The sequence below is a fragment of the Nothobranchius furzeri genome, chromosome 15, assembly GCF_043380555.1.
Source record: "Nothobranchius furzeri strain GRZ-AD chromosome 15, NfurGRZ-RIMD1, whole genome shotgun sequence".
In the NCBI taxonomy this organism is placed as follows: domain Eukaryota; kingdom Metazoa; phylum Chordata; class Actinopteri; order Cyprinodontiformes; family Nothobranchiidae; genus Nothobranchius; species Nothobranchius furzeri.
Genome location: NC_091755.1, coordinates 53,706,243 through 53,729,508, shown reverse-complemented (window position 1 = coordinate 53,729,508; position 23,266 = coordinate 53,706,243). Strand labels below are relative to the sequence as shown.

Sequence of the window (23,266 nt, the reverse complement as noted above, 5' to 3'; positions counted from 1 at the left end):
GAATTAAAGACCAGACAACAGAAATGAGCCCACCGAGTGTCTTTGTTGGCGGTGATTCTGTGAATGATGAGTATGTTGTCATCAGTAATTACTGCAGTGAGAGACCAACCTTCTGACTTATCTGTTCCCCTCTTCTTCTTGCTATTCATCTTGTCTTACATCACACAGAGACAGCCCTCTCCCCTCCCACTCATTTCCTTCTCCTTAATAACCCACTCACATTCAGCATCGAACCATCTCACCAAAGAAAGCCTGAACATCTACTTTCTTGAGGAAGGAGGAAAACAAACACTTTTACTCATCTGGACAAACGCGGACGCTCTAGGTATGTGTGGCTTTTACAAACGGAGTCTGAGAGGTGAGTCAGGTTGGCTTAGAATAAATAAATAACCTAAAGGCATTAATACACATTTAAAAGGGTTGTAAGAAAGTGGAAAGGGTGATGGGTTCATGAGCCTCAGCTTCTGCATCTGTGCTCCTACCAAAAGTAGCAGAATGCCAACAGAAACTCAACTACAGATGAGAAAAACTGTGATCTTGGTTTAATCAGGAACATCTTGTCACTTGGGCTATGAAGGTAACTCTGCCAAAAGAACATGTAGGCATACAAATAGGACAAAATCAATTAAGTTCATAGTTTAGATGATAAAATGTGAGGCTGTGGATTCAGGGAGAAACTGACAAAAAGGCAGATCTGAGGGCATTCATTAATCTAAGCTCCATCGACAGCTCTACAGATTTATCAATGCACGATCAGGGGGCTTGTGTTTCAAAGCCATGGTTGGATGGGGCTACGGATTCTTTCACAAAAAAAATGTTTAGATAAATCATCAATGCTTTAAAAGACTAGACTAACTTTTATCTGCTGTTGTAATCTCTGTGCTGAAGGAGATGCAAATGGGAAGCCGACTGAGAACACAAAACGGGGCCAGATTTGGGGAATTGCATGGTCCCATTTGTGTGGACGCAAAATGGTAGTCATTGGAAAACATCTAATTCACTACTTCACAAATAGTGTTGCCTATTATTGGTGACACAAGTTTAGAGAGAAATACCTGAAATCTCCCAAGTTATGTTGGCATTTACATCTAAGGAAAATAAAATAAAGCGCAATCAACCATTTGACATTGTAGCGTCATGAATGGCCTCATATTTGTGACCCAAAGGTCACACTTCCCCAGCTGGGTCGAGCTGGGTCGTTCTGTACTTTGTCCCACAGACTATCCATCACAGCAGACATGAAGTCTGCTAAACACCATCTATAATCTGTCTGCTGTTCCGTCCCAAGATGAAGGACACTTAAAGATTTTAAAATAATTTTAAAATATTAGTTTAATAAACTGTTTTACTGTTTATTATAATCATCATGAATAATTATCATGGTCCAGTATAAATGTAGTTAATTACTGAAATGACTTATTATTCTTTGGTTAATAATAATAATTATTTATGATGATCAGTAATGTGTGATCATCAACCAGAAGGTCATTGGCAGGTGTACACATGCAGAGGGGCTGATCCAGAGTAAAGTTAAACTACTCACATGTCTTTACTCCATAACATTAAGCTTTCTATCTCTGAGAGGGCGTGTTCTGAGGTTTTGTTAAAACCAAATCTCCGCAGCTGAACTTCAGTTCTTGAACCAACCAGATACTCTCAGTGGTGACGAGAGTTATCCCAGAGGACGAGGTCGGCCGCCTAAGCCTCTACTAAGCTGTTCTGTCATGCCGATAGAATTGCTCCGAACAAACGCCTGTAACCAGCTGACGCAAAAAATCCTTCAGAGTTATTGATTTTGAGACGCAAATAGTTTCATCAGTCGTTGTGACCCACGGAGACATCTCAGGACCGTTTTGAGTCGCACCGAGGTCCTTCTACCAACCTTATGCCCGGAGGACATCATCTCCACATGACAGCTCGGATCCAACAGAGTGTCTCCTGAACTGGGTGAGGTAGACACTTTCCGACAGATGGCGTCTGTATGCTGTTTCTCTAAGAAACAACTCAGTTAGCTGCAAATCAACTTTCTACCCAGAACACGTTTCTCTCTCTGAAAGAAATCTTCTGAGATTCATCCACGCATCCAAACATCGCATTTCATATTAGCTTCCATCCAGACACAGGGTTGCTTTTTATACCAAGTTTAATATCAAAGCCGTTACAAACTGTCATTTTTAAATTGTCATTTTCAAATTGTCATCTTTAAATTGTTAGTAATAAATTCTTAACTTTTTAAACCTGACTCTTCTTTGAAATGAAACAGAATGGTCTTTATTTTGGTTATTGAATAAGATTCCATTAAGTCTTCTGTTTAATAAATAAACTTTTGCTATTAATTTAAATCTCTTAAATTAAATATTAATCTTTGGATTAAATATAGACCAAGCAGGTTTATGTATGAACTTCTATCGATTATATAAATATCCTGGATATTTATATATGATATAAGCTTCATATGCTAATTTGTCTGATCTTTCTCAGGATCTAACAAAGCTGATAGCGTTAAATCCTAGTATGTAGATTAACCACGCTACAACATGGTAACTAGCATTGTGTTCATTTTCCTTTAGCTCTAACATTCTGTGTTTTCTTTCCGCTTGCAGATCAATTGTATTCAGTCAACTATTGTCAAGATGTGGAAAAGATCAAAGAACGCGAGCCAGCCTTCCTCCAGATCATGTACAGCACTTATTCCTTCTTTTCTAATATTGTGCTGAATAATCTTTCAGAAAATGAATAAGCTAGCAATTAGCAGGTTTCTGTAAAGCACACCTGAGACAGTACTTTGTTTAATGTTTCAGTCTTTTTCTTCTGGGATTGTGTGAAGATGGATTCATTTTCTTCAAAGAAAGTAAATTTTATAGTAAATGACTGAATTGTATTTTAGCTCTACTGCAACACTGAGAGGATATTATTTTAGAGTGATGTTTAAGTTGTTTTGGAGAGAGTGACTGCATAGAAACTTCGATAGCCACCGTCTTGCCCATGCTGTTAGCTTCCCGCCTCTGCTCAGAAATACAGCTAATATTCTACAGGAGTGATGAGCTAACGGCTAGTTTGAAAGCATTCAACCCTAGCGCTGGATTGGATAATGAGTTTACAGCAATGTATGTTTCAGAACCAACTAAACTTTTTTTGTTGTTTATTGGTTGCCATCGGCACGTGAAGAAATTTTCAGACGAAATGGCAAATAATATTCCAGAAAAGTCTTAGATGGTACTCTTAATGTTTAGGGTTAAACCTATCCCTAACTAAATTATAGTTCCAGCTTTTCACCACTAGAGGGAAGATATATATATTTTTCTTTTTATAATTTATGATTCTCAGAGCTCTTTTCTGTAAAATAAATAAGGGTTGTGTATAGTTTTTGTATGTTGCTCCCCAGATTTCTACACAATAAGTCAAGCTTTAGCTCCTAGTTCATATAAAGTCAATCAATACTCTGGCTTTAGCACTTTGAGTCCACAGAACCATTATTTCTAGTACTGTTAAACAAATTCTGTTTAAATTGTAGCTTAATACGAAAAGAAAATTACTGTTGGGACCAATTTTTCTGTTGCTTAATACCAACGTGCTGCAATGATTTATTTTGAAAGAACTTAAAGGGAGGGTTTCGAATAAGAAACTATTTTAAGATTATAAACTAACCCCACCCCCTGCCTTCTACTATTCCACCTTTATTTAAATATCTCCTAGTATTATTTTTAGCCTCATCGAGATAAAGAAGCTGACATGTCCTCTACTTAATGGTGAGTGCCATAACTAAAGAGTGAATCCAGATCTTAACCACTGGAGGGCAGCAATTCACCTCCTATCAATTTAAAGTAAATTAAGCTGGCTGGGTTCAGCCCCACTCAACAACTGTATTCAGCACTGTTATGTAAATTAATTTAAAATTGTGTTATTAGCTAGATAAACAGTTATAACCAGTTCCCCCTTTTCTGAACACAAATGCTTCATTGTTTTATTTTTTTATAGAGTAGAATAGAGTAGAATAGAATAGAATAGAATAGAATAGAATAGAATAGAATATCCCTTTATGATCCCACAGTGGGGAACTTTTGGTGTCACATTCACATCAAGAAAGATTAATAAAAATAAAGAGCAATAGGGAAAAAAGTTTAAGAAAAATACATGAAAACCTAAAAGTAAAAAAAGATTCAGCTAGATTTACAACATTTTAAAATATAAATAAAATGCTGTGAAAAAACTACCATATTAGGTATAGAGATATACATAAAGAACCCAAAGGAAGTGTTTTACTAAGAAATTTGGATTATAAATGTAAATTCATCTTCTCCTTCTGCTCCCTCTTCTCTGAAAAATAAAAAGAGATCATTTTTTTCCAGCCTTACTAAGATAGGTGACTTAAATGTTGTCTACTTATCAATGTTCTCTAAAAACTGGTTGTGATTAAATTACATTTTAGACAGAAAACATTAAAAGCATCATACAGAAGAAATATCAGACGGTATGGTGGATGCACTAAAATATTTAAAATGTTACATAAATGTCTGATTTTCTAGGAATAAAATTACATCTGACATAAGGAACCATTCGATGGGTCCTGATGATGAGGAGTTAACATTGACACCATGGCTGCTTGAAACACATTACTGTATATTTCTACTGAAATCTCATCCTTTTTCTCTCAAATCTAGGTTTCTCCCTTGTTCATCAGTACATTCTGCATTTTAATGAGGTGTCAGGAAACAAGTCAGGTAAAATGAGAGTGTTGTATTTTCTGTTAGAGCTGAGACATAACCATTAACACGCTGACCAACACTGTCTGTCTGTGAGTTGGTTGTGTTTGTCATATTGACGAAGCAGTGACAAAACAGAGTGGTTCTAGTCTTGTCATAATAATCATTAATCCAGGTATTAATGATTATTATGATATAAACAGAAAGGCAGTTCAGTCTTATAAGATCATTTCACAGACCAGCAGAGCTGAACAGTCCTTAATGCTTCTGGTGGATGTTTTGTCTAGTTATGTTTTAGCGTGTTGACATATAACGTCTGCTTCATTCTCATCTCTGAACACTGACAATTTATGCTTTTGCAAAGTGCAATAAAAAGTCATAAATAGTGAGTTCTGAGCTCTGCCTGCTCTAGAGTGGGTGGCTGCGGGAGGACCTGGGAGCTTGCTGTTGTTATCTCCTGGGCCTCCAGCGCAGCAGCTGGTTGGTCCTCTGTGCCAATCGGGAGGAGGGTTGAGTCTTCTCCAGAGGCAGTCATTCTGGTGTTTGCTCTGGGGGAGACCTCTGGATCTCTGGGGATCTCTGGGGATAGGAACTCCTCCATCTTCTGCGGGTCTTTGGGGGCAGGTCTGTGGCCTCTCATACTCACTATTGACCACTTACAAACACAAGCATGTGTACACACACATACACACGGTGCTCTTACAAGTATGGACTTGGACATTTTTAACACATAACCTAGGGCTGTGGTTGACACTAAATGCACAATTAAATATTACTGTGTGCTTTTCAGCAAAAATTGTTACTGTTAAATGTCCTCATGTGGTTGGCACAGGGATATTTTGGTTTTGTAGTATTGTTGTGTGCCCTCCTTTTTGTCTCTTTTTCTGCAGGTCTAAGCGGATTCTTGTTCATTCCTAAGTGTTTATTCTTGTGAACCGTTTTCCCACCTCTTCCTTTCCTCTCCTTCCTTTCTCTTTCATTTCTATGTCCATTGGGCTTTAAAACAACCAAAAATGTTTCTAATAAAGTTTTGGTATCAGGCAATACAGCTGAAGTCATACTGCTCCACCTGTAAGAGTAAAACTCTAAGGCTTGTCTTTTGCACTCAGACATCAGTTCTGATTGCTTTACAGCCGGACAGGACACAGGTAAAAATGACAAATAAAATCTGAAGCTTAAAAGATGAACAAATCAATGTTGTATTTGATTAATTATAAATGGTTCTGATTGGGCAGGGAGGTGAGAAGTGACTTGAGTTATTTTGTGAAGTCTACCTTAACTGCTGCACTGTAACAAATGGATGTCCTGAGAACTTTCACATCAAAATATTTTCTCTTCATGCCTGTATGGGTTTTCTCTGATTTCCTCCAAAAGTCCAAAGGTTTATTCAAAACTCTGCATTAGTATTTCAAATAACTGTAAGTGGTTAAAACAACAGTTGAACAAATAAACAATTGTTTTCTTACATTTCCTGAAATTTCTGAAATCAGTTATACTGTTTGTTTTAATTAGCTTTTAAAACAAATCAAGCATACTGCTGTCTGAGCATTTAAAACCCAGGAAAATGGTTGTTTTCCTCCATTCTACATGTCGACCCCAAGCCCCCACAATGCGGCTCTAAAATTGGTCTCAACCCGGAAATACCAAAAATTACAGTTCCACCCTCATCCACTAGGGGCTGGTGTCAGAAGCGACCAAATCCTCATTGACTCCCATGTTAAAAATACCAATTTCACAGCAGAAATAAACATGTTTACAGCCTGGTACCAAAACATGTTTTTGGTTTAAATTATCTAGTTTACACTCATGACAACTCTGAGGGGGGTGAATGTTTTTCTCACTCTTCTGTTTAAGTGTATTAAAAGCCTAAAATTCTGTATAATTAATGAGCATCCGACCCATGTGACCACAGAGCTAGCTCCGTGGAAAGGCCTCAGTAGAGCCTCGGTCTGGCTTGGAAACTGCTCCGGGATTTTGAGTTTCTGTGTTTGTGAATTCTTTTGGAAATTTTTTGTGCAATTGTTGGACAAAATGACTTGTTGTGGCATTAATTGCACTAATAGAGCGTCCAATGAGTCTCCACTTCATTTTTTTCAGTAAGTAAAATTATATTTATGTATTTTAGGTCACTGCCGAGCTGAGCTTAGATTTTAACATGTACTGTTTAACCATGAAATTTAAATGTAATAGGGTAAAACCCAGTGCATTTAACATAATGCTGCACTTTAGAAAATGGGTTGAAATATAACATGTTGGTGGAGCTGGGTTCTGACTATCGGCTTGTGGAGCTCTCGGGAGACCGATGTTTTCCACCCGTTTCTCTGTCTGATCGCGCGGCTTCTGTGTGCTGCGCGGGCTGACGGCTTGTGGAGCTCTAGGATGGAAACTTTCCATCCGGTTCTCCCCAGCGGCAGCTCTGCGCATCTCAGATCGCAGCAGCGCTTGTCTGCTGTGCGGCTGCTGGCTTGTGGAGCTCTCGGAGACCTATGTGTTCCACCCGGTTCTACCCAGCGGTCAGCCCGGCGTATCTCTGACTCAGAAGCTCTGGTGTTGTGCACAGTTAACTCCGGTTGTAGCTAGGTTGCTACCTCCGTTAGCTTAGCTTCCACCTCCGTATTAGCTTTGGGTTAGCTTCAGGTTAGCTTGTAGCTAGATCGACCGGGTGTCGTCAGTTGATCCCAGCCTTACAGCCCCACCCTCAGCTCCTCCTCTCTTCCCTTTTATGGAATTGTCTGGGCTTGTGACACGGTCAAAATGGCGGTGGTGACCACCTCCCATTTTAGCACAAAAATGTGTTATTGGAGGCTTTGGGAACCCATTGTCCAGTATATGTATGTCGATGGTTGACCCACACAGCACAGCTGGGACTTTGCTGACACCTGCTGGAAGAAAATAGAACATTTTTTTCTCCTATGTAAACAACATCAAAAGTAACACTCATTTCTTTCTGATTTTACCTAGCTGTCATCCGGAGACGATCAAAGACTCCAGGAGTGATGATCACTCAAAGTATAGTAAATTTACCCGAAGGCAAAAGCACGCCAGACTTCCAGTGCAAACCGGTAGCAGTCACTGTCCAGGAAGGTGGGTTTGTTTAGATTATCACTTAGGAAGCTGCACAGACACGCAGCTCTAGCATGAAAAGAAAGGGCTTGTGTCATGTTGAAAACCATGGAAATTAATATAATTTATTGATTGATTGATTTAGGAAAACCAGTAGTTTTCAAGGCTGTGGTGACAGGATCTCCTAAACCAGATGTTACATGGAAACGAGCAAAAGGAAACCTTTCAGACAAGGAAAAATTCCTCAGAAAGTGCAAGGAATCAACCGGGGAATATATATTAGAGGTCAGCGACTGGTCAACAATAACAGGATCACATCATTTATTACAACACGTTGTTGTAAACAAAAATAATAAAAAACTAAAAACACTGTAAATACATTTTTATGTGTTTTCAGATTCGGAATGTGACTGCAGCTGAGGCAGATACATACAAATGCTGCGCAGTGAATGAATATGGAAAAGCTGTCTGCTCCACAACCCTAAATGTAGTTGATGGTAAGACTTCATTCTGGGATTCTCTCTTTATCTGAATAAGCTCTTAACTAGCTAAACAAGCTAAACAGGTTTTTGTGTCTAGGCTCAACAAACCCTGAAGATTTCAGAAAATTGCTGAAGAAAAGGTAAGCCAATTATGAAACCAAGATAAGAAAAGCACATATTTCTACAGAGGTATTAAACCATTTTTGCTTTTAATTAATTAATTACATATTTGTAATTTGCTCACCACTACAGTAAACTGGAGAAAGCAGATGGAGAGAATGATGAAAGGTTCTGGGATGCGATGCTGAATGCTGACAGAAAAGACTACGAGCGCATCTGCTCTGAATACGACGTTTCAGACCTACACCTGATTCTCAAAAAGCTTGAAGATAAAAGGAAAGCAAGAGGACAGAAATATGAGGTTGGAAAACTGAAAGCTCTCCAACAAGATGCAGTATTCTCAGCTTCATCTGATGTAGCTTTAAAAATGAATATTGTTTTAATTTCATTTTATTCCTAAAGCACTTGATTAGTGCTGGACACAGAAAACTTTAACAAACTGTTAAAAGTAAAAGCTCAATAGATGTGTTTTAAAAGAATAATTCACATGTTTACATACACATCAGTAAATGCATTTTGTCCTCAAGGGCTTCTGTAGAAGGAAACATGGCATCCAATATGGCGTCACCCACTTAAACCCGCTCTCGTGTATTTTAGAGCAAATTTTTATGGTTATTTGTTGTGAAACTGCCAATATTTTCATCAACTGGGCATCTTTTAATTCAGTTATAACAACATTTCGAAGGATATTTCCAGAGATTAATGGTAAAAACTACACATTGTCACTTTAACATTGTGTTTTTTTGTTAAGTATTCTATCTCTGTACCTTGAAAAGGATGAGGATGATTGCTGTGATGATGACTCAGAGAAAAGTGGCATCAGAAGGTCTGGAAGAACAAATGCAGTCAGAATCAACAACGTGCTGCAAAATGACTCGGGCCTGCACATGGCGGACGTTGGAGAGATCAACCTTCACAACAAACAGCTAAAAGAAGCAGGTCCTAAGGAGGATCTACTTCCAACAGAGTTCAAACGTGAGTTTTAAAATTCTAAAAGTCTTCTTTGATCTAATCACCAATTTTGCAAGATAACGCTTAAATAAAAACTTCATTTTCTGCCCTTGTAAAAACAAAATTCAGATCCATGAATGAAATGCTAAAACACAAAGGCAACACAAAAGTCAACCATCAACTCAGAGCAGGAAACATTTACTGTAATTTGTCATCTAAAACAACTCAGAGCTTGAGAATATTCAGTTCAGTTTGGGTGCATGCCATAAAATAAACTATGTAGCTAGTATTGGGACAATATTACATGAAACTTACATCAAGTTTTGTAACTTATAATAGGTTTTGCAACTATAACTTATTTTTGTAACACATAATTCATGTTTTGTAATACGTAACTTTCTTTTTGTAACTAATTTTTTCTCATTGTGTAACATGTAACTTTTTTGTCGCATTAAATCCACCTTTTGTAACACACAACTTTTTTTTTGTAGCATGTAATTCTTGTTTTGCAACATGTGATGTTGGGTAGGTACATAACATGAAACTTGAAAAAAATCTATGTACAAGTTTCAAACCACAACTCTGAAAACCCACATCTCAGTATACAGTTCAAAGACGCAAGTCTGTGCGTACAAAACATTTTGTCTCAATTCTATCTTACCTCCGAAAGTACCAATGACGGGTTTTGTCAATTATGTGTCTCGGATATTAAATCTTGCTCTTATTCAAAATGTAAGTTCTTTATTTACATCAGTTTAATATCTCTAAAAATGACTGCCACCCACTGATAAAGAGTTGCAATGTAAGCAAGTTTGGTTGTGAGCAATACAACAGACCTCTGCCCTCTTGCCATGATTGGACAGGAATCCAAGGCTCATGATTGGCTGGTCAAACAAAGCCTGTCATTGGTTCTTTGGGAAAGGAAGCTAGAATGAGACAGAATGTTTTGTAACAGATAGATTTAGATTTTGCAACTATAAAATTAAGCTTTGTAACTGTAGACTGAGATGTGTTTTCAGAGTTGTGAATTGAAACTTGTACATTGATTTCTTCTGCAAGTTACAGAATGAAAGGTTCATGTTACAGTACCTAATGTTACATGTTACAAAATGTGAATTATATGCTACAAAACAAAAGTTACAGTTACAATACATGTAACAAGTTACAAAACATGGTACAAGTTACTTGTAATTTGGTCCCTATCCATAAACCATCCCTGACTCAAAATTTTTTTTTATAAATAAAAAAAAAGTCAAATAAAAACTGATGATACAAACACAATTATTAAGAGACACAAAAATCTACATTTCCCTACATTTCCCTGTATGATAAACAAAACAAGTACTAAATTCAATTTCATTCTAAGATACTTTATTAATCCCAGGAGGAAATTGCAGTTTCAGTAAACACAATTCTGAGATCAGACATACATAGGCATAGACACATGACAAGAATTGGTGACTGTGGTCATTCGCAACCCGAGTCACGCTACCTTAATAGATATCAGAGGGTTTACATGAGGATTGGGTCAGGTGGAGGGAAAAAAGGCACTTCAGAGTTACCCTCCACAGGGAGGGCAGCTTTGCTATGCAAAAAACACCTCAGACAGATATGCAACAGACTTCAGACATCACACAACATAAGTGTCCACTAGGTGGGGAGGTAGGATTGGGGACTCTCCGCACGTCAGTGCATGCAGCCACGACAAGCGGCGCTCGTCACCTCCATTTGGACGGGGGAGGAGGTCGTAGGATTTAAAGAGCACAGTGATTCCTGGAACGATTCAGCGGCCTTCTCCGGTCACAGTCCCACCCAGGTTGGGAAAGGGAGACAGAGTTGCCATGGCGACGGCAGCATTCCACATTTCTTCTGAGGGGGAGTATTTGCTTCAGCCTTACAGGCTCAAGGGCACCAGATTCAGATAAGAAATAGTTTTGGGGCCAGACAGAGATAATTTCCTCTGTTTTAAAGTTCCGTTGGTCCTCAACCCCTCTGAATCCAATAATGGCGTTATTAATCTATCCCAATCCGCGCTGACCCGTCAACTTTCTCCTTGATCGAATCCATCTTCTGTGCCAGAATCTGAATCTCAGCCAAAGTTCCAAGCTTACGACTCATCTCGACAATTATATGAGTTTGTGCATTTACAGCACGGTGTAATCCATCTCTGAGCTCCGGGAGCGAGCCAATATTCCTCGACAGCTTGTTAATTTTCTGGTAAGCCAGGTAACCTCCCAGGCCAAAGAGCAGGAAACCTGACACCAACACTACGAATATCCAAACATCTTCAGAATCCTCTACAGACAGCTGAGACGGGCAGACCAAGTTCCACTGTTTCCAGGAGTCCATGATATGCCCAGCTGGCTCTGTCCCAGAGGGGCACCCGGGAGCCCCTTCTCCCATTCTCATCGTTGAAAAAATGTTGTCAATGGCGCTGAGAGACCAACTGACCCGGTCCATGTTAGTAATTTCCAGTTTCCAGTTTTCCAGAAATAATGCAGAAGCGCCTTACACCCAGAGACAGACAAAGAGCCTTGGGATAAGATAGGGAGGAGAGGAGGAAAAAAGTGTCTGTACTCTCCAAGAGCTGGAAGAAGAATGATGTTCTTCAGAACATTATTTTGTGTGCCTCTTATACAAGGTAACCAAAACAATCGTATGTCTCTCTTTCACTGGCAAAAGGAATGTTGTTGTAACAGACTAATACCGTAAATCCTCTAATACAGGCCTGTATTTGACTCAAGCTCATCAAGCTCCAGGCCTTTATTGGAAGGAGGGCCAGAATTAGTCAGGCCTCTATTTCTATTTGAGCAAAATGAACTAATGGTTCGCTGGAGTTTTTGACAATTAAAATTGCGCCCACATTTTCAAAGTTAAACACATTTCTTTTAACAATGGTAGTTTCTGCTTCAGTCATCTCCCCCCTCCCCCTGCACAGCGGCTGCAAACTCACTGATGCGCCTGCAGCCTCTCGGAGTTCCTGCTGCTTTAAACATTAAAATAATTATTTCATTTTCTGTTCCTCACTTCTGATTACCTTCAATGGTGTCTGTTTGTAGCAACCAGGTACAAAAACTAAGTTGTTTTTATTTGACTATTTTTCTGTCCTGCCTGTTTATTATCTTCCTGCATCTCCTCTCAATCCTAAAGAGAAACTGCTACCTGGGTTCATATATATTCACCTCATGAGTTACCTTTGAACTGCAGTTCTAAAAGATCTACCGACCACTAAAACAGCAGAGTGCTTGCCGGCCACATCAGTGATCGGTGCGTCACTGGATGACAAGGTGATACGCCTCGCTCCACAGTGAAACGCATCGGGCGCAAATAAAAGACAGAAAACATTAAAGGAAATGAACCGACATGAACGATCGCGTGTTAAATTAGTTTTTGAGGTGGCGACACCTGATTTGATAATGTTACTGTGGCCGTGCTCAGGACGCAGATCTACCGACCGCAAAAACAGCGGAGTGCTCGCTGCTTGCCCGCCACATCAGTGATCGGTGCGTCACCGGAGGACAAGGTGATGCGCCCTGCTCCACAGCAGTGAAACACATCAGGCACAATTAAAAGACAGAAAACATTAAAGAAAATGAACGGACATGAACGATCGCGTGTCAGTACCGAAGCTCTGGCACAGCGCGTTGCCCCCCTGAGCGCAGGAGCTTGTCACCTGCTGATAGCAGGCTGCATCTTGCCGGTCATTATCACGTGACAGCGACTAGTCGATGACAGGCATAAAAAGTCACTATAGTGAAGTCGACTAGTTCATACAACCCCTACTGCTCCCCAGTAGCGCACGTTCTCTTTGAACTTGATATCAAATTTTCACCTCCTCTTCATCTCCGCACGGTTAAAGTTACCCTCGTGGTCTATCACTGGCAAATCAAAAGTGAGACGATGACACAACCGCCCCCGTACTTGCTTGTTACCACATTCCACCCAGCCACAATAAGAGACCGGCCATTATTCACCTCCGCCGACTCCGACACTGGCCAAAATATGGGACCCGGCCGTTAATTGAATACAGGCCTGTATTAGAGGATTTATGGTAAATCTGGATTTTCTCTCAGAGAGTTCCACCAAGGGGCTGAAAAATGCATTACATCTTAAGACCCTTTCCCTACTTTTGTGATCACAACTGGAAGCCTCGCTTCTTATTCGTAAGATTTAGACTTGGGATTATCTTTGAGACCTGGGCAGATAGAGGTACTTAAGTACTTCATTACAAAAAAAGGACTTATTTGCTTCTAACATCTTAGGTGTGTTCTTGCTGTGTCTTTGTAAATCCATGCTTTCGTTCTTTTTTAAACACAGAAACAGTTTTGTTTACCTGTTTGTAGCTACGGTTTCGCCGACAGCTGCCGGCTTCTTCAGGCTGACGCTGATGGTGGCGCGTCACTTCCTTCTCCGTTTATCTGCGGGCAGCAGAGGACGTTGTCGCCCTCTACTGCCCGCTCTCCCCTCTCCGACGATGCAGTCCCATGCGTGGTCCAGCGTGTAAACTCCGTCGTCCCTGTTCATGGTCCCACATCCACGTCTCCTTATCTCTATTGCTTCCTTGATCCATCTTTTGTATTTTTGTTGTTCGGTGGTTATGATCCGTGTGCTGTCCCAGTCCATTATATGGTTTTCTCTTAAGCAATGATCTGTTACGGCTGACTTTTTTATTGTGCTTTCTGCTTCTTCTTTTGCTGCTCTTGTGTGTTTACGATTTGCCTCTTTCTCGCACTCCTTTCTGTGTTCTATTGTCCGTGTATTGAGTTGGCGTCCGGTTTCTCCTATGTATGTTTTATTGCATATTTTGCATGGGATTTCGTAGATGACTCCACATTTTTGTCCAGCTGATATTTTGTCTTTTGGGTGTACTAATCTGTTTCTAACTGTTGTGTATGGCTTTGTTGGTGTGTTTATGTTGTGTTTTTTCATTGTTGCTCTTATTTTTTCCGTTATGCCTCTGATGTATGGTAGGGTTATCACTGGTTTTGGTTCTTGTCTTTCTGGGTTTCTGGTTCTTTTTTTGGGTTGTTCTTTGCTTTCTGTTTTTGTTTGTTGTTTTCCTTTGTTTATTGCCCATGTCGGGTATCTGCAGGTCTTTAAAGCGTGTTGTATGTGTTTGTCCTCTTGTTTACGGTCTCTCTCTTCTGTTATTATGTTTGCTCGGTGATATAATGTTCTGATTACTGACATTTTGTGTATGGTGGGGTGTTCTGATGTCCATAATAGATATTGGTCTGTGTGTGTTGGTTTCCTGTATGTGTTTATGTTTAGGGTCCCGTCGGTCTGCCTGGTGATTTTCATGTCCATAAATGCTATGCTGCCTTCTGTTTCTAACTCATAAGTGAATTTTATGTTGCCCGTGTCGTCAATATTGTTTAAGTGTTGTGTTAGTGTTTCTGTTTGACCTTTTGGTATGATTTCCAGTATGTCGTCTACGTAGCGTTTCCATAGTTTTATTTTGCAGTTTGGGGGGGCGGTGGCTATGGCTTTTTGTTCCAGGTCTTCCATGAAAAACTCACACAGGGTGGCTGATAACGGGTTACCCATGGCGAAGCCTTCCAGTTGTTTGTATATTGTGTTGTCGTATGTGAAGTAAGTGGAGTTAGCTACCAGTCCTATCAGTTGTGCTATGTCATCTGCTGTGAGGTTTGTCCTTTTATGTAAAGTTTTGTCTTGTCTGATTCTGTTAACTACTATGTCTATGGTTTTTTGGGTTGGTGTTTTTGTGAACAGAGATGTGACGTCATGTGAGATGAGTATGTCGTTGTCTTCTATTGTAATTTCCTTTAGTTCTTTTGCCAATTCTATACTATTTTTGCAGTGTTGGTCTGTATTTCCTAATAACGGGCTGATGATTCTGCTGATATTTTTTGCCATGTTGTATGTTGGTGTACCTATGCTGTCAACTATTGGTCTAAGTGGGGTGTTTTGTTTATGTATTTTTGGTGTTCCATATATTCTTGGTGTTATGTTTGCTGTGGGAATCCAGTGTTTGTACATTTTTTCTGTTATTTTGCCTTTTTCGTGCAGTGGCTTCAGTAATTTTTTCATGTTTTTCTTAATGTTTTCTGTTGGATCTTTTTTAAGTATTTCATATGTATTTTTGTCTTCTAGCATCTGTTTCATCTGTTGTTTATATTTTTCTCTGTCCATAACTACTGTGGTTCTTCCTTTATCTGCCGGTAGAATAATTATCTGTTCATTTTTGGATAAAGCTGTCATGGCTGATTGTTCTTCTTTTGTAATATTGCTGTGTTGAATTTGGCTGTTTTTTAATATCCCAACTACGTTATTTCTGAGTTCTGCTTTCTTTCCCTCATCTGTGATCTGTTGACATGCTAGTTCTGTTGCTACAATAAATTCATCATATGGTATTTCTTTTGGTGTGACTGCAAAGTTTAAACCTTTCTTTAATATGCTTTCTTCTGCTTCTGTTAGTTTGTATTGTGAAATGTTACATACCCATGAGTTTGGTGTGGAGTTGCCTTGTATTTCTCCCCTCTTTTTCTTGTTTATGAGTCTGTTTAACTTCTTTATGTGTCTTTCTTTCACTTTTATGAACTCTTGTTCCTGTTTTTCCATCATGTGTCCTTTAATTAGTTCCTCCATTTGTTTATCAAGTTTGTAATTCCTTTTCAAGTCCAGGTGTCCTCTTTCCAGTTCGTCCTCCACACGCCTCTGTTTGGTTATGACGTTCCTTATCCTCTCCTTGAGCAGTGCTCTCTGTGCTCTTTCTATTATATTTTGTGCTGTCTGGGTCCGGATCGATGTTTTCAGCTGTAGGCTTGTGGGTGTGATGTTTTCGTCCCGGCATCTTAAACAGAAGCGAAGGTGGTTTCTTAGACGTGCGCGTTTCTGGTGTAATCGTTCCAAACGGCGGAAGTCCTTCGTTCCTTGTTGTCCGTATTTCTCTTTGAACATCTTAGGTGTGTTCTTGCTGTGTCTTTGTAAATCCATGCTTTCGTTCTTTTTTAAACACAGAAACAGTTTTGTTTACCTGTTTGTAGCTACGGTTTCGCCGACAGCTGCCGGCTTCTTCAGGCTGACGCTGATGGTGGCGCGTCACTTCCTTCTCCGTTTATCTGCGGGCAGCAGAGGACGTTGTCGCCCTCTACTGCCCGCTCTCCAGTAGAGGGCGGTAGAGGGCGACAACGTCCTCTGCTGCCCGCAGATAAACGGAGAAGGAAGTGACGCGCCACCATCAGCGTCAGCCTGAAGAAGCCGGCAGCTGTCGGCGAAACCGTAGCTACAAACAGGTAAACAAAACTGTTTCTGTGTTTAAAAAAGAACGAAAGCATGGATTTACAAAGACACAGCAAGAACACACCTAAGATGTTCAAAGAGAAATACGGACAACAAGGAACGAAGGACTTCCGCCGTTTGGAACGATTACACCAGAAACGCGCACGTCTAAGAAACCACCTTCGCTTCTGTTTAAGATGCCGGGACGAAAACATCACACCCACAAGCCTACAGCTGAAAACATCGATCCGGACCCAGACAGCACAAAATATAATAGAAAGAGCACAGAGAGCACTGCTCAAGGAGAGGATAAGGAACGTCATAACCAAACAGAGGCGTGTGGAGGACGAACTGGAAAGAGGACACCTGGACTTGAAAAGGAATTACAAACTTGATAAACAAACGGAGGAACTAATTAAAGGACACATGATGGAAAAACAGGAACAAGAGTTCATAAAAGTGAAAGAAAGACACATAAAGAAGTTAAACAGACTCATAAACAAGAAAAAGAGGGGAGAAATACAAGGCAACTCCACACCAAACTCATGGGTATGTAACATTTCACAATACAAACTAACAGAAGCAGAAGAAAGCATATTAAAGAAAGGTTTAAACTTTGCAGTCACACCAAAAGAAATACCATATGATGAATTTATTGTAGCAACAGAACTAGCATGTCAACAGATCACAGATGAGGGAAAGAAAGCAGAACTCAGAAATAACGTAGTTGGGATATTAAAAAACAGCCAAATTCAACACAGCAATATTACAAAAGAAGAAAAATCAGCCATGACAGCTTTATCCAAAAATGAACAGATAATTATTCTACCGGCAGATAAAGGAAGAACCACAGTAGTTATGGACAGAGAAAAATATAAACAACAGATGAAACAGATGCTAGAAGACAAAAATACATATGAAATACTTAAAAAAGATCCAACAGAAAACATTAAGAAAAACATGAAAAAATTACTGAAGCCACTGCACGAAAAAGGCAAAATAACAGAAAAAATGTACAAACACTGGATTCCCACAGCAAACATAACACCAAGAATATATGGAACACCAAAAATACATAAACAAAACACCCCACTTAGACCAATAGTTGACAGCATAGGTACACCAACATACAACATGGCAAAAGATATCAGCAGAATCATCAGCCCGTTATTAGGAAATACAGACCAACACTGCAAAAATAGTATAGAATTGGCAAAAGAACTAAAGGAAATTACAATAGAAGACAACGACATACTCATCTCACATGACGTCACATCTCTGTTCACAAAAACACCAACCCAAAAAACCATAGACATAGTAGTTAACAGAATCAGACAAGACAAAACTTTACATAAAAGGACAAACCTCACAGCAGATGACATAGCACAACTGATAGGACTGGTAGCTAACTCCACTTACTTCACATACGACAACACAATATACAAACAACTGGAAGGCTTCGCCATGGGTAACCCGTTATCAGCCACCCTGTGCGAGTTTTTCATGGAAGACCTGGAACAAAAAGCCATAGCCACCGCCCCCCCAAACTGCAAAATAAAACTATGGAAACGCTACGTAGACGACATACTGGAAATCATACCAAAAGGTCAAACAGAAACACTAACACAACACTTAAACAATATTGACGACACGGGCAACATAAAATTCACTTATGAGTTAGAAACAGAAGGCAGCATAGCATTTATGGACATGAAAATCACCAGGCAGACCGACGGGACCCTAAACATAAACACATACAGGAAACCAACACACACAGACCAATATCTATTATGGACATCAGAACACCCCACCATACACAAAATGTCAGTAATCAGAACATTATATCACCGAGCAAACATAATAACAGAAGAGAGAGACCGTAAACAAGAGGACAAACACATACAACACGCTTTAAAGACCTGCAGATACCCGACATGGGCAATAAACAAAGGAAAACAACAAACAAAAACAGAAAGCAAAGAACAACCCAAAAAAAGAACCAGAAACCCAGAAAGACAAGAACCAAAACCAGTGATAACCCTACCATACATCAGAGGCATAACGGAAAAAATAAGAGCAACAATGAAAAAACACAACATAAACACACCAACAAAGCCATACACAACAGTTAGAAACAGACTAGTACACCCAAAAGACAAAATATCAGCTGGACAAAAATGTGGAGTCATCTACGAAATCCCATGCAAAATATGCAATAAAACATACATAGGAGAAACCGGACGCCAACTCAATACACGGACAATAGAACACAGAAAGGAGTGCGAGAAAGAGGCAAATCGTAAACACACAAGAGCAGCAAAAGAAGAAGCAGAAAGCACAATAAAAAAGTCAGCCGTAACAGATCATTGCTTAAGAGAAAACCATATAATGGACTGGGACAGCACACGGATCATAACCACCGAACAACAAAAATACAAAAGATGGATCAAGGAAGCAATAGAGATAAGGAGACGTGGATGTGGGACCATGAACAGGGACGACGGAGTTTACACGCTGGACCACGCATGGGACTGCATCGTCGGAGAGGGGAGAGCGGGCAGTAGAGGGCGACAACGTCCTCTGCTGCCCGCAGATAAACGGAGAAGGAAGTGACGCGCCACCATCAGCGTCAGCCTGAAGAAGCCGGCAGCTGTCGGCGAAACCGTAGCTACAAACAGGTAAACAAAACTGTTTTATTTGCTTCTACTTCCTCTTTGATGGTGTATAGCATACTACCCTGCTGACTGATTTCAGTACTGGTGACTATGTGATGTTTTTTGTTTCTTTGATTGGTCCTAGCACTGTCCAAATATGAGCAGCAATAGTTTAAAAGACAACTATAGAACAAGCCTGACGACTGAGCTCTCTCCCTGGGTCGTGGCCAGATTATATGTTCACATATAGCCTATAACTTGGCTTCTGCTAAAACATTGATTCTATAACAAATCCTCCTCAACTTTCTGAAATGTCTCACTTTCTCTGTGTCCATACATTCAAAGAAAATAAATAAAGTCAAATTATTTTATGACTTAATGAGTTTCTTTTTCTTTAGTTTCCAATGTAGGTTTTGTGATCAGAATTCAAGAGATTACTGCTGAAGAGAAAGATCACGCCCTCTTTGAGTGTGTTCTGACACACCCCCTTTCTACAATAACTTGGATGAAAAAGGGTATCGTTCTAGAAGATGGAGAGAAGTACAATATAACTGTATCAGGAGAAAAACTGATTCACAGGCTGTTGATCAAAGACTGCAACAAAATGGATAAAGGGATTTATTCGGCCATTGCTGGCATCACTTCCTGTAGTGCCTGGCTGGTGGTAGAAGGTAATCTCTTATATCCATCTGTATTTTGGTAATTGTTATTCCCAAAGTTCATTTTCTTGAACTTGGTATGCTTGTAGCTCAGAAAAACTCTTCTGTTGGTAAGAAGACAGTACGTAAATCTGCACTGGCTAGTGGAGCTGAAACTGACTTGGAAACAGTGGCCAAAGAGCAGCAAATAAAAAACCAACAGGAAATGGAAAAGATCTTAAAGGCTGTGAAAGCAAAACAAGCTGCTGGAAAACTGAAGGAAGAAAAGGTTTTAAGAAGTGGTGAAGACTTGAATGAAAATAGAAGACCAAGCAAAATCTTAGAAGGCCACAAAGAGAGAATGCTGGATGACTTGGAGAGCACAGCAGAAGATGGAAAGAAACCAAAAGAAGGAGGAAGCAAGAACAAAAAAACTATAAATATTTGCAAAGATTTCAACAAGGTAGAAGGTAAAGTGTACAAATTTCTACCACAATAGTGAGCCCTAGACTTTGTAAAAGACTAAAACAAACACAATATCACTTGTTGTGGAGAGTTAGAATATAAAGGTTCAAACATCAGTGAATTTGGTAAGAAACAATATCAAAATACTCACGTGGTAATGCTGTCTGAAATGTTGTGATCGTGGGTCGTGTCTTTCCAGAGTTCAGTGATGAAGATGATGATGAAGATGATGGAGACCAGCATCAACTCCCTACCACAAGTCAACATGAGTCTAGCAAAGATGAGGACCTTACAAAGAATGTGAGAACCCAAAGGAAATCTAAAAAAGTCCATTGGAAAAGACTTACTCTAGGTAAGAAATAAACCCATAGACTGAGAAGTACACTCGTTGGTCAACAGATGGGTGAGATTCATGAAGCAGTCCCTGGTCAACTTTATGACCCACTACAACATGGCTGATTGAAATAACATGAACAAGGATGATAATGTGGCTTTGTGGGAGTTTCTCTGAATTTTATTAGAATAATGATCTACCAGCCACAGAAAAAGTTTGCCACTCCCCAAAATAAAGGTCGCAAACTTTAAAATTATGTTGGACCGCCTTTAGCTTCGATTACGACACACATTCACTGTGGCATTGCTTGATAAGCTTCTGCTATGTCACCAAATTTATTTCCATCCAGTGTTGCATTGATGTTTCACCAAGGTCTTGCATTGATGACTGTAGAGTCTGACCGCTGCACAAAGCCTTCTCCAGCACACCCCAAAGATTGTCAATAGGGTTAAGGTCTGGACTCTGTGGTGGACAATCTTTGTGTGAAAATGATGATTCATGCTCCATGAACCACACTTTCACTATCTGAGCCCGGTTAATCCTGGTTTTGTCATCTTGGAATACGCCCGTGTCATCAGAAAAGATGGAATAACCTGGTCATTCAGGATATTCAGGTAGTCAGCTGACCTCATTCTTGGAGCACATTCTGTTGCTGAGCCTAGACCTGACCAACTGCAGCAACCCCAGATCATAGCACTGCCCCCACAGGCGTGTACAGTAGGCACTAGTCATGATGGGTGCATCACTTCATCTGCCTCTCTTCTTACCCTGATGCACCATCACTCTGGAACAGGGTCCATCAGGACTTATCAGACCAGTTTTTAATAATGCATTGGACAGTTCTTAACCCAATTTTAGTCATTTCTGCAATCTCCTTGTTTTCTCTGCTTGATGCATGCCAATGATCTGTAAGGACTAGCAAACTGCCACTCACCAATGTTCTCAGTCAGATTGGTTCTTTACCTCAGCTCACCAGTTTGAACTCTTTATGGGTTCAGTTAGATTCTGGAAGATTTTGGCAATAATAGGTATATTTCTTGATTATAAAAATGTGAAGCTGGAAATATTGAAAGGTTTCATGTAAACGTAACTGTGATCTGACACAGAACAAAATGAACAAGTAAGTGAGGATGAGTCAGGTGACACTGATGACATCAAGGACTCTGCCGAACCGAGGGAACAACAAAGTAGTTCAAAGCAATGCAAAGAGTCGAAGGAACCAGCGAGTGGTAAGAACCAGTCTTATCTGGATTAAACACATATATGACAGTGGTATGTCCCATAAAGCAACCTGATCCCACAACTCTCATACAGGGACAGTTACATTTAAGTTTGGGCGAAGTTATAATAAAGGTTTAAAAACAGCAATAGCAATAACTTAGTTTTGTCTGAAATAATCTTTTATTTTCATTTTAGGTTAATACACACAACAAACAACTTTGTTATTGTTTACAAGAGTTGTCTCAGATATGTGTGCTTGTATAAGATTTGTTTTAGTGAAATGGTGCATTTGTAATCTCAAAAGGCAAACATCTGTGTCATGAAAGCCACAGTGAGTGTGATGTGACTGAAGACATGAATGACTCATCAACTCAAACACGACGTAAAAGACACATCCCCCTGATAACAGACTCTGTAATTGGTGAGTAAGCAGTTTCTGAAACACATACAACATTTTGGGAGCTTATTGAGCAGTGGTTAAAAATGAGACTTTAATCGGTGTCAGGATCTGCTCCTACCCCTCTGACTCTTGGTCTCATCTGCCCCTGATTAGATGTTTATTGGACTCACCTGCCCCTTGTTATCCTGCCCATGTGTTCCTGATTGTTCCTTGTGTATTTATACTCCCTGTTTGCTCTTGTCCCTTGTTGGGTCATTGCTGGTTTCCACCCCGTTACGTTGCTCATCTTGTATCATCCCACCTACCATCATTCATTAAATCTGTTTTATGCTACCGGAGCTGCATTTCTGCCTCCTGGTTCTGCTCCACCACACATGGGTCCACCTCCACCCACACCACATCGTGACAATCTGTACCAGATTTGGGTTTTGTCACTTATAGGATTTTTAGAATAAAGATTAGATTGGGTGAAGAGCACTAAACAAATGCCTGTCTGCTACTATATAGAATACTGTATGTATAAATGAAAATGAATAAATTTACATATTTTTAAATCACAACTTATCTACCTTTAAGATCTTTTTTTTATTTTAATGATTGATAGTGTTCTGTACCTTTTGTTGGTAGTATGCCCAATTACTGCTTTAAAATTATTAAATAAGACTTGCAAACAAAATAATATTGTAACAGCTATACTGGTGCATTAAACTAAGTACCAAGTCGTTTTATTCATAAACTGTCTGTTTTTAGATCCGGGGGTTCATTTCATCAGTGGTTTGTCTGATGTGGATGCCATTATCCATGAGCCAGCTGAGTTGACATGTAAACTCAGCAGTGAGGACTGTGAGGGAACCTGGTTCAGAGATGGCAAGAAGGTGAGTCCTAAAGGTGACAGGGATCTTCAGTGTAACGCTCAGTGTGTTATAATTATATGGATTCAGCACTGGCTGCGCAGTGTCGCAGTGGTTAGAGCTGTTGCCTTGCAGCAAGAAG

General features: G+C 39.8%; 1 protein-coding gene across 1 annotated transcript in view; it reads left to right on the top strand.

Moving 5' to 3' along the window:
• The first annotated feature begins 211 nt into the window (after positions 1–211).
• Positions 212–23,266, top strand: part of LOC107391256 (immunoglobulin-like and fibronectin type III domain-containing protein 1) — a 30,016-nt gene continuing 6,961 nt past the window's right edge. Inside the window, exons 1-15 of the mRNA XM_015968454.3 lie at positions 212–325; positions 2,604–2,679; positions 4,662–4,721; positions 7,665–7,787; positions 7,912–8,051; positions 8,164–8,263; positions 8,346–8,388; positions 8,501–8,669; positions 9,145–9,343; positions 19,614–19,886; positions 19,964–20,323; positions 20,518–20,670; positions 21,759–21,881; positions 22,178–22,294; positions 23,024–23,148. Of these exons, the coding sequence (XP_015823940.3) occupies positions 2,634–2,679; positions 4,662–4,721; positions 7,665–7,787; positions 7,912–8,051; positions 8,164–8,263; positions 8,346–8,388; positions 8,501–8,669; positions 9,145–9,343; positions 19,614–19,886; positions 19,964–20,323; positions 20,518–20,670; positions 21,759–21,881; positions 22,178–22,294; positions 23,024–23,148 (2,031 nt within the window). The 5' untranslated portion in view covers positions 212–325; positions 2,604–2,633. The remainder of the gene's footprint in view (positions 326–2,603; positions 2,680–4,661; positions 4,722–7,664; positions 7,788–7,911; positions 8,052–8,163; positions 8,264–8,345; positions 8,389–8,500; positions 8,670–9,144; positions 9,344–19,613; positions 19,887–19,963; positions 20,324–20,517; positions 20,671–21,758; positions 21,882–22,177; positions 22,295–23,023; positions 23,149–23,266) is intronic.